At 26.3% G+C, this 16,874-nt stretch overlaps 1 protein-coding gene across 1 annotated transcript; it reads left to right on the top strand.

Annotated features, from left to right (window-relative positions):
- Positions 1-1,459: 1,459 nt before the first annotated feature.
- On the top strand, positions 1,460-15,839 carry XSP1 (xylem serine peptidase 1). Its single transcript, XM_039037028.2, has 10 exons — positions 1,460-1,936; positions 2,023-2,117; positions 4,649-4,746; positions 5,648-5,791; positions 6,968-7,073; positions 8,131-8,647; positions 10,274-10,596; positions 12,391-12,499; positions 13,787-14,000; positions 15,133-15,839. Exons 1-10 carry the CDS (start codon positions 1,847-1,849, stop codon positions 15,666-15,668), a joined length of 2,232 nt encoding a protein of 743 aa, XP_038892956.1. The 5' UTR covers positions 1,460-1,846; the 3' UTR covers positions 15,669-15,839.
- Positions 15,840-16,874: the final 1,035 nt, after the last annotated feature.

Here is a 16,874-nt window from a genome sequence, read left to right as displayed (position 1 = left end):
TATGTATTCTTATTTTCAAAATTTGGGTCAAAAGACATTTTGATCGTGAAATTTGAGTTATCCATATAAAATTCTCTATTGAATTGGGACAGCTGACCTTAATTATTATGATTTTTTTTTTCCATTTTTCTTATTTTTTTGCAAAGGAATTGGGAGACAGATTTGAGGTAAAAGTTTTCTACATGTTTTAGTTTCTTGTTGACGGAGAGAGAGAGAGACTTGAGGTCAAAGTATATACACTTTTTAAATTCTCTCCTAAACTGACTTAAGGCAAAAGTTTTTACACTTTAAATTATCTCTAACCTACAATAAACTATGGAGAGCTTAACATTTCTAAGCAAATAAAGCTGTGTTTTGAAGAAAAACAAAAACACATTTAAGGAACAATAGAACTCAGTCAATTTCACAAGCATACATCCAAAGATTTAAGTCCCTTAAATTTGAATACAAGATAACTTTGTTACATAAAATATATGTGATATACATATTGTGTTTCATAGATGCCTTTGATTTTAAGAAATTACCACATCCTTTTCAGAAAATCTTTCTTTCTTCCTTCCTTGCTTACAATTTGAGAATTATGTCTACTCAATTTTTAGATTTTAAATTATGTTTTTAGTTCATTCTAAGATTTAAAATATCGATGTCTACAATAATATTGAGGTCATAATTTTACGAAAATTTTAATAGAAATATCGATAAAATGTCCATTTTGATAGATATTTTTAGAAAAATCATACAAACAAAAAATAAAAAAAAAAATCCATTAATAAATAAACATTTTATTATGTTCAAATAAGTATATATGTCTATTACTTATATTATATTTTTATTAATGGCATTTTGTTACTTACTTTTTATGTTTCATATATAATGAAAATATTGATTCATCTCTCGTATCAATATCAAATCCATGGAAACATGAATTTATTTATGAAAATATCGACATGTTGATGAAAATTTAATATTATGATTCATTCTACCATTAAAAATTTTCATAATATTAATATTACAAATAAATGCTACTAACTTTGATATGTTGATTTGCCAAATCCAGTCAATGACCGCATGAAAGTTGACTCAATAAAAATTAACATAATGGATGTATCATAACCGTGTTTCATTAATTGTAATAACTAAATAAAAATATAATCTAAAATTTTAAAAATGACATAATATACAAATTTAGAAAGTAAATTTCTAATTTACTTCTTAAGAATATAGTAATCATAGGTGCAAGTATGCATGATCTTATTGATAATTTAAAGAGCATTAACAAAGATCCAATTAGAAATTGGTCATAGTTGTAATTATAGTGAAGATATATAACATATATATACATTGTATATACATTAGTTGAAATAGGAAATTATAATTAAATTAAAATAATAACCCATGATTATTTTTTAGAAAAAACATTGCCACCATATTTAATGGCCACAAAGAAAGCAACAAAAGGAAGCAAATTGTGTAGGTGGTAATTGACCAATAATGAGTAAAATTTGAAGGAGGTTTGTTTGAGTTATATTTCTTCAAAGATTTCCCATCTTTATAACAAAAAACCAATGTCCTAAGACCCTAAAAAGAGGTCAACTTCAAGTCTAATTGCTCTTGCTCTAATCCAAAGGCCTACCACATTATCATATTTGCAAATATTTCTTTTGCCCTTTCTACAAAATTTCAAATTGCCTTTTGGTTTTCATATCTTTCTATAAATAGAGAGGCATGGAAACAAATTCTCATCCTTTTTAGTTTTGAACAAAACACATTACAAATAAGAGAGTTGTTAGCTAGCTAGGAATTTGATAAATTCCTTTCAAAAGTTATTACGAAGTACGTGATCGCCATGTCGATATCGAAATCTTCTCGTCTTCTCGTCTTTGCTCTTTTCTTCATTGTAGTATGCGTTGCTGCCTTAGACGTCGACAAGGAAAAGGTTTTTGAATTAATAAATTTCATGTGGAGTTTTATATGTATTTGTTTTCTATGTTTCCTCTTATTTTGTGTGTTTTGATTTTGCAGAATCATTTCATTGTTTTTCTGGAAAATAAATCTGTTTTAAATGAGGTTGATGGAGTTGAAACACATCTAAATGTTCTCATGTCAGTGAAGAAAAGGTGGGTATATCCAAATGATAAATTATTCAAGTTTGAAAGGCTAAATATGTCCAAACCAAATAATGTAATATCATCACTATTAATTCTATGATCTTAAAAGATAGTATTGCTGTAAGACATATTCCTTTTATTATCAATTTAACATGCCATATTCAAGTGATATATTATTTTATTGGCTAAATTATAAAACGTATCTTTAAACTTTGTATTTTGTGTCAAAAATATCCCTAAAGTTTCAAAAGTTTCACGAATACCCTTAAATTTTCAAATTTTCAAAAATATCATTATCGTTAATTTTGGATATAAATTATTAAAGTTTTGTTTTAAAAGTACCATTAAATTTTCAAAAGTTTCAAAAAATATCCTTAAAAAAGTTTTAAAAAAATATATCTTTATTGTCAGTATATGAATAAAAACTGTCAATACCTCATTAGAAAAATAACTCTAAAATGTTTTTGAAGTCTTCTTGAGTCCGGAAAAACAATTTTAAAACAACTTACATAGACATCCTCATTCTTTTCGTATATAGATGTTCACCTTTCTCTTGCTTTTTTAATTCTTACAACAAAATTTTCAACAACCAAAATTAAAAGAAAAAAATTAAGTTAAAATTAAAAAAATCACAAAATATTCCAAAATTAAAAACTCCCCCTTAAGACATATCAAATCAATAAATAGTCGAATAAAAAATGTATTTGACTATTAACACACACTCAATTGTTAACATACAACTTTGTTGAAATATTTAAGTCCTAAAATCATTTAGTGCTTCTATTATTCTCTTTCTCCTTATTATTACTGAAGCGTGCAATTTTATTTATTTATTTATCTATGTTAGATATACAAATGTCAAACATTTAACAAATAGGGGAGTAAGAGAGTATTGAAAAAGAGTTTGGAGAAAAAAAAGAGGAAAAATAGAAAAGTAGGATATGATATTAACCAATTTTGTTCATATAATAGTAAGAGTACTTTTGAACTTTTTTAAAGTTTAAAGGTATTTTTGAAACTTTTGAAAGTCCAAAGGTGTTTTTTACACAAAACACTAATCGTTTTTATCTAACACTACTCATAAAGATAAGAAAAATTAATGGTATTTTTTCGACTTTTGAAAGTTTAAGAATATTTAAAAAAAAAATAAAGTTGAGGGATGATTAGCCATTTTTATTTTAAGGGTCTTATACTATTCTTAAATGTTATAGTATGCAATGTATTTGAAAATTTTCTACACTATCATAAAATTTCCCCCCTAAAATTTCATACATTAACGTGTCTACTTTTTTTTGTTGGACATAATAATTTTTAAAGAAACATCCATTTACACTCTTAAAAGTTTGGAGTTATTTCCGTTAATATCTTATATTGATGATTATTTTAATTTTAATGTAAAATTTCATAAACTAATTAATTTAGACACTTTTTATGTAATCTACCACTTTATTTTTACTTGGTTCATTTTAAAATTAAAAGAAAAAACTGAAAAATCACTACTACTAATTTGATTTTAGCATCTCTTTCTAATAGGTTAATTCAAAAAAAATTGTAGGGTATATATGAAATACATTTTTAAATATTTAATTTAAAAATGGAGTATTTGACAATCATTTAAATTAGTTTTTAAAGTATATTTTAAACAGTTTGATAAAAAAAAACGTTTACACTTTTTTCTTAAGTCAATCCAAACGTGTCTTTATACAATTATAAAAATAATGAATTAACAATTTAAATAATGAATCCTAGTGGAGGGTCTACCTTGATTTACCTATAAAGTTTAGAATTTTAGGAGGGATATAACCCTTAAAATTTTGGGTACAAATTGATTTTCCCCCTAAATTTGAGAGGTAGAAAAGGGGTCATAGGGTGAAAAAGTCAACCCAAATTTGTGATTTTATTTAATCTTGATTTGATAAATTGCACAATGTAATATCTATAAAGTGGAGCAAGGTGGTCATTACATTAGTGTGATAATGGTGTCCAATAAAACTATAGCCCATTTTTTAAAATATATACCATTAAACATTGTGCCATTTACTATTAAATCACCTTGACCTAATTAATTAATCAAATATGCTTTAATATGCTGTTTAAAATCATGTTAACATAGCATATCCACCTCCTAATTAGACGTAAAATTAATATAATTCAGGCCAAATCATTTTAGTTTCTATATTTTGAAATTTGGACAATTTTAGTTGTCTAATTTTAGTCTCTATATTTTTAATAAGTCTTTAATCGAATAGGTTAAATAAAAATAATAATTTTGATGAAAAAAATACAATATAGAAATATATTTTCAAAATTTATAGTAAAAATACTAATAAACAACATAATTTTTTTTTTTAGCATCGACAATAAATTAACAATGGAGACTTATTAAAATTGAACGATTGAAAGTATAAATAAAAAATTATATCTTAATATACTTTTATTTATTTCATTTCAACTATCTTGTGTGTCGCTCAAGCTGCACCAATTGAAAAATGACACGTGGTCATTTTTAAAAATAATTTACATTTGTGTGTCTTTTGCAGCCACGCCGAAGCAAAAGAGTCGATGGTGTATAGTTACTCGAAAAGCTTCAATGCCTTCGCTGCCAAACTTACTGAAGATGAAGCCAAAAAATTATCAAGTTAATAAATTTCTCTTTCTTCTCCATTTCGTCCATTAATTTCAAAATATTACACTTTTAACTTAATATTTAAATTTTAATTTTGAGTTCAATTTAGTTTTTAGAAATCAAAATGTTTTCATTTTACCTGTAAAATTTTATTTTCTTTTAATTTGGTGTCTAAATTTCAAGATATATAATTTTAACTATGATTTTTCATTAAATACTCACTTTTAATTTTCAGTGTTGAAACAGAATAATAATTAATTAAGTTTTACTATTCTTTTTATTATTAAAATTAGTTTTAAAATTTGACTTCATAACTATTTTAAATTAATTAGTAGACGTTAAAATTAAAGTTGAAAGACTAAATTGAGTAGTTAATGAAAAATTGAGGTTAAAAATTTAAAATTTTGAAATCAATGGATCAAATAGAAACAAATCTCAATTCTCAAAGGTAAAATTATAACATTTTGAAACCTAAAAACTAAATTGAAATTAAACTCAAAACTTAATATTAAAAAATGTAATATTTTAAAACTTAAGGACTAAATGAAAACCAAATCCAAAATCTAGAGACAAAAAAAATTATTTTTCCTATTTTCTGAACTCTCTTTTTCAAGTGCTCGTATTCTTCTTTATTTGCATTTAACCCCTCCTATTTTCCATCTCATTTCTTGATGATGTATATGAGTTTGGACTTTGAAATCTAAGGACTAAATTGAAATTAAACTCAAAACTTAAGCACGAAAAAATGTAACATTTTAAAACTTAGGGTTCAAATGAAAACCAAATCCAAAATCTAGAGACCAACAAAATATTTTTCTACTCTTTTTTCGGGTGCTCGTATTATTCTTTATTTGCATTTAACCCCTCCCATTTTCCATTTCATGTCTTGATGATATATGTGAGTTTGTTGTAGCAAGGGAAGATGTGCATCATGTGATCCCAAACAAGTATAGAAAGCTACAAACAACAAGATCTTGGGACTTCCTTGGATTGTCTTCCAATGCAAGAAGAAATACCAAACATGAGAGTGACATTGTTGTTGGTTTATTTGACACTGGTAACTTTTCTCCTCCTTTTACTAGAAGAAAAATATGATTTCATGACACTAAAAAATTATCACAATGACAGTTGTTTTTAATCATTCAATCACACATTAAAATAAGAATATGAATGACATCTTTTAAAACCGTCATTATTAATGTTTTAATATAATATATTACTATCAATAATAAACAATCGCTAACAATTATAAATTATTACGGGTTGATGTATTGTAACAAGTTATGATTGTCAATAATTATCTCAAGATTACGATAGTTAAAGAATTTTGATTTATATCCATCAAAATAAACAGTGGATGAATATTTAATTCCTATCATTAAATTTCTATTTTTTTTAAGAAAAATTATTTCAAATGATAAAACTGTTAGAAAATATTTACAGCATAGAGCAAAATTTTATAAATTGATAGACACTGATAGATTTTTAACAATGTCTATCAATGTCACTGATAGAAGTCTATCAGTGTCTATCAGCATCTATCATTGATAGTTATAAAATTTTGCTATATTTTATAAATATTTTTGTTCATTTTTTCTATATTTAAAAACAGTCGTTTTTTTAATGTGGCTAATACGTTTTGTATTTAAATTGAATTAAAAAAAGGAAGCTATTTTATTATTTTAATTAATTTTAACATTTTTTGTACCATTATCATTAATTACATAGAAAGATGGAATAGAAAACATATTTTGTTTTCATTCTCATAATTAGCATATAACTAATCAATTTTAACCTAATGGGTGTTTGACTACTTAAAAATTCTTTTTAAGACGTATTAAATACACATTAAATTTTACTCTATAATTTTGAAAGAAAATTAAATATATATACAAATTTTCGTATTTTTCTTGGAGTTCAATCATATAAATCCCAATTTCTAACTTGTTAGTTGATTGTTGTTATAATTATACTCCTAAATTGTGGTTTGTTATTTGGGCTATTTTTAAATATAAAAAAATAAATCAAAATATTTACAAAATATAGTAAAATTTTAGAACTATCAATGATAGATGTAGAAATCTGTCAGTGTCTATCAACGTTTACCATTGATAGTTATAAAATTTTGCTATATCTTATAAATATTTTCAACTATTTTACTTTTTGAAATAATTTCTCTTATTATTATAGTGGTAAATTTTTTTATCCACATTATTAATTTAATTAACGGTAGGGATCACTCCAACGGCGGATAGCTTTAAAGATGATGGGTTTGGTCCTCCACCCAAAAAATGGAAAGGCACTTGTCACCATTATGCCAATTTCACTGGCTGCAATAAGTAATTTTCCAGATTTGACTTTTATTATCCATTACTTTTTATTATTAATATTTTATTGGAATGAGTTGAGAGATCTAAGCATCGACTTTTAGAATGATAATAATTTTAATAAAATTACTTATATATTGAAATAGATAAAATACTTGTATACATTTAACAATACATCTATCTTTATGTATTATTCATCATTTTTCATTTATAAATTATCATACGTCAAATTTTATCTTAATTGTTTAAAAAATATTTTTGATTTTATCTTATTTTTTTTAAAAAAATATTTTTTATTTTTTTTGTGTGTTCGTAAGACTTACTTGGATCAACTTTTTTTTTTTTATTCAACCATGCCTAGGTTTGATCATCTTGTACATTAAAAAGAAAAAGCTTTCGTGATCAAATTATAATGACTATATTTGAATAATATATGGGGGCTAGAATTTAAATTTTGTTCAATCATTTACTTTCATCATTGAAGGACAAAAGTTTTACAAATTTAATTCATAAATTGTTTTTTTTTTGTTGTATTTTTTTATAAAATAAAAAGTTAAAAGACCTCGTTTAATAATCATTTGATTTTATTTTTTATTTTTGAAAATTAAATTTATAAACATTACTTCTACCTCCAAATTTCTTTCCTTGTTATATACTTATCTTACTAATGGTTTAAAAACCTAAGCCAAATTTTGAAAACAAAAAAGAAAAGAGTAGCTTTGAAAATTTGTTTTTGTTATTGAAATTTGGCTAAAAAGATGAAATAGTTACCAAACGAGACCTATAAAATATTTTTAATAACAATTTCAGCCCCCTTTACTTTTGAAATTTATACTTGTTTTTCTTTTTAAATTACTTATCATAATTTTAGATTTGTTGAATAAACATGTGAATTCTTAATCAGATATAAATGCATGTTTTCCGAAAACATTTTATGGAATGACAACAAACTAGAATGAAAGACATTATACAAATATGAAATCTTTATATCCAATAGTTCATTTGGTAAATCACTTGAACGTTAATTCTCAATGTTCTGTATGTTTTTTCCTCTTGTCAAACTTCGAAGCAAACTCATCGGAGCAAGATATTTCAAGCTCGATGGCAGCCCCGACCCTGCCGACATCTTGTCACCGGTAGACACCGATGGCCACGGCACACACACATCATCAACGGCAACAGGAAATGCAGTTGCCGGAGCCAGCCTTTCCGGTCTGGCTGAAGGAACTGCCCGCGGTGGCGTGCCGTCGGCAAGAGTTTCCATGTATAAGGTCTGCTGGGCTAGTAGCGGGTGCTCCGATATGGATATTCTGGCTGCCTTCGATGCTGCCATACACGATGGCGTTGATGTCATTTCGATATCGATTGGTGGCGGGGGCTTCAACAATTACTCCGAAGACTCGATCTCCATCGGCGCGTTTCATGCCATGAAAAAGGGCATCATCACCGTGACCTCCGCCGGCAACAGTGGTCCGCTTGCCGGCAGTGTTGTCAACCACGCGCCGTGGATTGTGACGGTTGCTGCCAGTGCGATTGATCGGAAATTTATCAGCCCATTAGAGTTGGGCAATGGGAAGAACATCTCTGTAAGTTTATTGCATATATTTTTGCATGAATTTTGTTTATATAAAAAAAGGGTTTTGCATGATTTTTTATATTTACTAATGAAATGATTTTAAAATTTTCGTAAAGAAATGTATTTTCAGTTTTCATTCACTAGGGTTGAAATAAGTTAAAAATTCAACATATTATTTGAACATAATATTTGACAGCATAGAAAAATAAAATGGTCGGTATGAGTTATTAACGTAGTTTCAAGAGAGATAAGATTTGAGATAAAATTAGTTCTTTAACTCTCAAATTTTAAACTAAATAGGTTTTTAAATTCAATAAAGTGTTCATTAAATTATATTTTTAAAATTTTAATCCTATGCCTAATAAATTATTGAACTTTGAAAGGTATCCAACACATCCATGGATTTTAAAAGTTTCTAATAAATCCTTAAATATTTCATTTTGTGCCAAATAGTTTTTGAATTTTTTATTTATTTTTTTTTTTTTTGTTCAAAGTGACTATTCAATATAAAAAAAAAAAAATCAGAAATATACTAGAAACAAATTAATTTTTTAAGTCTCCCGTGGTGTCTAACAAATTAAAACTTTGACCTATTTATTTTTGTAATTCATAATTTTATTAGACACAAATTACATATATATATATATATATATATATATACATTTGGACATAAAAGCTTAATATATCAAATAAGTCACCATTATCAATTTTATGTCTAAAATATATGTTAACTATAATTGAGGTTGAATGTTTCATAGATTTACTATACACGGATTTAAAAGTTTAGGAACAGATCAAACCTGGCTCGTAAAAACCTCAAGTTTAAGGGATAGTTGCAAATATAACAATCATATCCAAAGTATTAGTAGATATAATATAATATAAAAAAATTACAAATATGGCAAAATTTAAATAGTCTATCAGTGATAAACTATATTATTGGTATGAGTCTATTAGTGATCGACCATATCGTTGGTAAAAGTCTATTAACGATTAAAGTCTATCACTCATAGACTTTGCTATATTTGCAATTTGTTTAAATGATGTTATACACTTAGTTATTATCCCTAAAAATATTACTAATTACAATTACCCCAAGTTTAAACTTAAATCTAAAAATACTTTAAAAAAATTCATGTAATAATAGTAGTATATTTTTCAAATCTTGAAAAGAACTCTTTCAATGAGCTTCAATTAACCGTTTGTATAAATGAATAAATATTTTGAAGGATTCGCAACACCAAAATGAACTAAAGTAGCATTTAAATTTTACTTTTTTTTAAAAAAAATAAATAAAACACTACTCTGAAAAATTTCCAAAATATTAGTATTCAATTATTAAACTCAAAAGCCTTGGGTATATATATATAAGGGTATGGATAATAATAATAAGAAGGATTATTTTCAAATATAGAAAAATGAACTAAAATATTTATAAATATAACAAAAATTTCATTGTTTATTTGCGATTAATCACAATATACAACTATTTGTGTTTGACACAGATAATAGTCTATTATGGTCCGTCATAGATAAATTATGATATTTTAGTATTATTTGTAAATATTTTGAGAAATTTTGTCATTTTTTAATAAAAAATTAATTACATATTTCTAATAAATAATTAATTACATAGGGAGTAGGGATAAACATCTTTAATCCAAAGCAAAAGATGTACCCATTAGTGAGTGGAGGGGATGTGGCAAGGAACTCAGAGAGCAAAGACAGTGCAAGCTATTGTGAAGAGGATTCACTTGATCCAAACAAAGTGAAAGGCAACCTTGTTTTCTGTAAATTAATGACTTGGGGAGCTGATTCTGTCATCAAATCACTTGGCGCTAATGGTGTTATCATTCAAAGTGATCAGTTTCTTGATAATGCTGATATCTTCATGGCCCCTGCCACCATGGTTAGCTCATCTCTTGGTACCATTATTCACACCTACATCAAGTCCACCAGGTAATAATTGCCCTCTTACACTTTACTCCCACATAGGCCCGTTTGATACCATTCCTATTTTCTATTTCATATACGTCCTTTTGATAACTATTTCTATTTCTTGGGGAAACTAAATTAAAAATTTGTTTGATAATTCTTTCTTTGTTTCTTATTTTATATATATAAAAGATATGTCATACATTCACTATCGGAAAAGAAATTATAAAAAATTTATATTATCTAATACAAATAAGTCTTGATGCAAAACTAAATGCAAAAATAAAGTTGTATTTATCTTTTAAGTGTTGTCTAAATTTAAATGGTAAGGTCATCTCTCACTTGAGTTATTGTCTTAAATAATTTCAACTCACATTTAACTCAAATATACTACTTTGCAAAATATAAAATTTGAAAATTCTAAAAATATCAAAATTTACATATTGAAAATTAAAATAATATAGAAATATAAGTATTAGAAATTTATAATTCAATATTAAACTAATACATAAATAAAGGAAAATTAAGAAATATTTTGATGAGATATTGAAATTTAATATAAAAATCGGATTATTAAAGAGAAAATCGGAAAAGTCTTAAAATTGATTTTCAAAGGATTCAAAGCAATGACTGGCAGGCTAAAACCAGAATACCCCCAGCACTTGATACCCTATAGAGCAAAAGCCTGAGTCTGGTTATTTAAAGAACGAGAAAATAGAAATAGAAATAGGAATGATAGAAACTACAAATTTGTCCCTTTTTCAGGAATGTTTCTTAAAATTTAGAAACAAGAAACGAAAACGATTACTAAACAAATTCGTTCCTGAAAAATGAGAAACAGAAACAGAAAATGGGAAACAAAAATGTTATCAAACGGGCCCATAAAGTTTCATCTCAAAACCTTTTAGCAGCAAGAACTAATAAGTGATTTGTGCATCTGGTCCTTGAGTTATGAGTTTTTTTGTTATCTTAGTCCTTGAACTTTTAAGTATGTGCATTTGGTTCAAGTTATCAAAATTTACCTTTCTAGTTCCTTATTAAGAATAGGTTTAAAAATATCACTTTAAGTAATTTTTTTTATTATCTTAAATAATTGTACGATATTTTAAATAAGAAAAATAATTCTTACAGTGAAGAGACCATTTTTAAATGTTATTATCCAAGAGAATTGAAAGTTATTTTTCTAATTTAAAATGTTCTAGAATTATTTCAACAAAAAATTATTTAAAAGACATTTTAATCTATTTTCAAAATGTTAGACACTGTGAAAATTTAGAGATCACACGTATATTCTTAAAAATGCATGGACTAAAAAATTATAATCTTAAAAATCTAAAAGACCAAAATGCACATATTCTTCAAAATTCGAAATTAAAAGAAGTTAATTTTAACCGATCACCATATTAGAGTTGAGGTGAGCAAATAATAAAAGGAAGCCAATGGCTTTCATTAATTAATCAATTCAAATCTAATCACGATTAAGATGAAAGAATTAACTAAACCATAAAACTATCGGAGTTAAATTAAAACAAAGGTAAAAGATACAAGAAAAATTTTAATATAATTTTTTTTATTTAAAAAATAGAATTTTAATCTTCTTCGATAAAGGATAATAGAAATTGATAGAATCCTATTAGTGACACTAATAGAAGTCTATCTGTGTCTATTAATATTTTTTTTATTATTTCTGTAAATGGTTTCACATCATTTCTATCGAAATAATTTTTTTTAAAAAAATATGTTTATATGTTTTATTTTTTTTTTCCAGAAATGGGGAAGGTGTAGTGGATAAAACTAACCGATTGATTTTAAAAACAGAACACCAACTGCAGTGATATACAAAACAAAACAACTCAAAGCAAAAGCTCCAATGGTAGCTTCCTTCTCATCCAGAGGTCCAAATCCAGGCTCCAACCGCATTTTAAAGGTACGTCGGAATTAGGTTAAATTACAAATTTAGTTTCGAATTTTTAATATCATATCTAATATTCGTTCAATCTAATAATCTTCATATTTTTAAATAAATTTTTAGTTTTATGTCTAATAGATTTCTATCATTTTTGGATTTTTTTTTTCTAACTACTTAACTTAAATTTTTGGATTGATCGATGATTTAACATAATATTAGAATAGAAGTCATTCATCGAACTCTTGTGATGTTATATTCATATTGTTTTTCACTCGTTGAATCTTCTATAGATTTCAAGTATACAAATAGGAAGAGTGTTAGAGTGTTTATTAGGTTAAAAATCACTTTTAATCCCTAAATTTCTGTAATAATAATAATTTAGTTTCTAAATATTAGATTGTAATGATTTAGTCCCTAAATTTTAAGTTTTGTAATAATTTAGTCCTAAAACTTTACTATGTAACAATTTAGCTTTTGTACTTTGAAATGTATAATAATTTAGTCCCTATTTTTTTAAAAAATTAATATTAAGATTTAATGAGATATCTTGCATAAATAAACCAATAAACTAATTAGAGACTCAATATTTTTATAAAATATAAAGTCTACATTATAAAATAATAAAATTGACATCTAATTTTGGTAAAATTGTTTACATTAGGAATTAAATTGTTTCAAATTTAAAAGTATAAAAACTAAATTATTATATACTAAAAGTCAGAGACTAAATTGTCACAAAATTGAAAGTATATAGACTAAATCGTTACAAACAAAAGTTTAGAGACTAAATTGTTACTTTTATAAAAGTTTAGGGACCAAAAGTGACTTTTAACTTATAGTATTAAATTTACCAAAATCCCATCAACTTACATTCTTTTAATTGATCGATGATTTAGATTTCTTTAAAAAAATCAGCTACACATTTGTTCAAAATTTGATTTATGTTTGAAAAAAAATTCTAATAGAAAAAGTGAAAGTTGGAACACTTTTGGTTTGGACTTTATAAACTTAATAAACACAATATTTAGTATCCATTTGGATGGACTTAATAAAAAAAAGTGTTTTTTCAAAAAGTTGATTTTTTTTTTTAAATATTTTGATCAAAACTATTTAGAATATATTTCAAAAGCGATTTTGTGAGATTGTCAAACACTCGATTTTTTTTTTATATTAAACACTTGAAAATATATTCCAAACACATCTTTAATGATCGTTATAAATTTATTAAATACAAAATTAAAAGCTGAAAGACACATTAAACACGAACACGACTTAAATGGTTGTCAACTATTGAATCCCAAATAGCCGGATATAGCAGCGCCAGGAGTAGACATATTGGCAAGTTATACACCATTGAAGTCATTGACGGGTTTGAAGGGTGACACTCAATACTCTAAATTCACACTCATGTCTGGCACTTCCATGGCTTGCCCTCATGTTGCTGCTGCCGCCGCCTATGTCAAGTCTTTCCACCCTCATTGGTCTCCGGCTGCCATTAGATCAGCTTTGATCACCACGGGTACATGTCTCTCCCTTCAACATGTTTATTTTGGTCCTTGAACATCAAAAATATAAACCACCTTGATTCTCACAATCGTATTTTTCATTCAATATAGTCAATTTTAGGTGAAAGATAGTAACATAAGTTCTTATTCTTGTTGTAAGATGGGAGTTTGAAATCTGATCTAAAATTTTGGTCGAAGATAAATACCTTAACTATTAAATTATGCTAGTAACTTAAGCGTGTTGATAACCAAGGACATATAAAGGAAATTGGAGGGATCAAGTTTTTAAGTCGAATAATAATGAAGATATAAACCATTTTTTTTTTTCCATTTTGAAATTTGAGAGATAAAAGTAGTTAAATTAATTTCAAAAGAACAAACAATATTTTTTATTTTTGATTTAAACTCATGTATTTGAATTACAAATTTTCTTCCTAGATTTTATAGTTATGTGAATTGATTATCTAAATTTTAAATTCATAGTTACATTTGTTCACCATATATACTGATTTTGATTTTAATAAGTTTGTCAACACAATGATTACTAAAATGAACTAATATAATGTGACAATAAGATGCAAGGAGTATCTATATTTAATTATTTGATAAAATAAATACACCAGTAAATCTAGCTTAAATATATACACCAACTTACCCAAAATTTTAATAGCATCAACCTACTTCCAAGTTCCATATAGCAAAATTTATAAACGATAGACTTTTATTATTGATAAACTTTATCGTTGATAGCTCCTATCGGTGATATAATTTATCATTGATAGACTCTAAAAATTATATCTAAATTTTACTATATCTAAAAATTATTTTGCATGGTATTATATCTACTAATACTTTGAACATAATTGCTATATTTGTTGTGGTCTAAAATTTAAATTCAAAATTAACTTCAAAAAACACACCCATCAAAACTCTGACTAAATTAATTCATAATCAACATTTATAATAGAAACCATCAGACAGATAAATATATTTTTTAAAAAAAATAAATCAAAATTTAGACCAATTTAGCACTCCACATCGCATAACAACCAAAAATAAATGATAATATCCCAATGTAAGTACAATACAACCAGTTAACGGTATTATACATTATAACATTTTTTTTTTTTAATTTCTACTATGAAGCGAGACCAATTAGCCGACGACTAAACCCCGATGGTGAATTTGCATATGGCGCTGGCAACTTAAATCCATCAAGAGCCATAAGTCCTGGCCTAATCTACGATGTCAATGAAATTTCATACGTCCAATTTCTTTGTAGCGAAGGTTACACTGGATCTTCAATTGCCGTCCTCGCCGGAACCAAATCCATAAACTGTTCCAATCTAATCCCCGGCCAAGGACATGACTCTCTCAACTACCCAACCTTTCAACTCAGCCTCAAAAGCACCCGACAACCGACAACGACAACGTTTCGACGACGAGTCACTAACGTTGCCCATCCAGTCTCTGTCTTCAATGCTACCATCAAGGCTCCTCCTGGGGTGGAGATCACGGTTACGCCGACCACTTTGTCGTTCTCACGGTTGCTGCAAAAGAGGAGTTTTAAGGTTGTTGTGAAGGCTAGTCCTTTACCCTCGACAAAAATGGTGTCGGGGTCGATTGCTTGGATTGGTGCTCGACATGTTGTTAGAAGTCCTATTGTTGTTTATAGTCCATGAAGATTATGAATTGTTGGTGAGGGATTGATTAAAATGGGCTTTTTGTAGATGGATTATTGTTGTTATCAAGTTAATTGTGTGTTTTGGACTTATTTGTGTGTTATGTGATGATATGTTTGATGAGACATTTGAATTCACATCTCAATTTTAAGAAATATCATTGTTTTAAAACTACTTTGTTTTTTGTTTGGATTTTGAAAACATTCTAAAATTTAAAAGATAACAGAGTTGTGTTTATTGTAAATTAAATTAGTGAAAAAGAGTCTTGAATTCGACTCTTCGACTTCTTCAAATTTTAACTTTTTAGACTTGTTGTCTACTCTTTTATAACACTAAATATATGAATTATGTGAATTAACGCCCCGCGTTGTAAATTCGGTCTATTTTAGATTTTTTTAATTTAATTAGAATATGGATAATTTACTTGTAGAATTTCTAATTTATCTAGAATATGAATTTCTAATTAGATTATGAAATTTCTAATTTAATTAGATTATAGATAATTGGATTAGATTATGAAATTTCTAGATTATAAATAATTTATTTAGGTTATGAAATTCTAATTTAATTAGAATATGAATTTCTTAATTAATTAGATTATGAAATTTCTAAATTAGACTACGAAGATTCTAATTTAATTAGAATATGGATTCTTAAATTAATTAAATTATGGATTTCCTAATTAATTAATATATGATTTTCTTAATTAGATAAAATGTCTCGTTCAAACTAAAACTCAATCTATCTACTACTTTAATTATGGGGTTCTAAATAATTTAATATTAGGATCATTTCTATCTCTATAAATACAACCATTCACTTCATTTAAAGAGACCCTAATTAGGGAGAAAAGTCCCTCCTAGGTAAAAGTTGAATCTTCTTGGATTTCACAATTTCCAATTAAGTTCTTCACCTTAGGTTTCTTAGAGTCAAAAGGAATTGTTGTATAAGAAACTTTTCAAGTACATTATGGTAAACTCTCTTAATTTAAAAATCTACAATTTTTGTCTTGATTTACAAACTTAAATCTCGCTCTAACATTGGGAATCATTTTCTTTGCAATTCTTGATCATAACGACTTTTATCAAGTTGTTCAAAGAGTACTAACTCAAGATTTTCAGCAACAACCGTCGAGAATAAAACATAATCTTTGTATCTAAACTTAAGTTGCAAGTAATTTTCCTACTTAAAGAGAACATTGCTTGT

Source organism: Benincasa hispida, chromosome 7 (genome assembly GCF_027475165.1).
Source record: "Benincasa hispida cultivar pf3 chromosome 7, pf3_genome.v1.1, whole genome shotgun sequence".
Taxonomy (NCBI): domain Eukaryota; kingdom Viridiplantae; phylum Streptophyta; class Magnoliopsida; order Cucurbitales; family Cucurbitaceae; genus Benincasa; species Benincasa hispida.
Note: the sequence above shows the minus strand (reverse complement) of the source record. Positions and strands in the feature narration are given on the sequence as shown.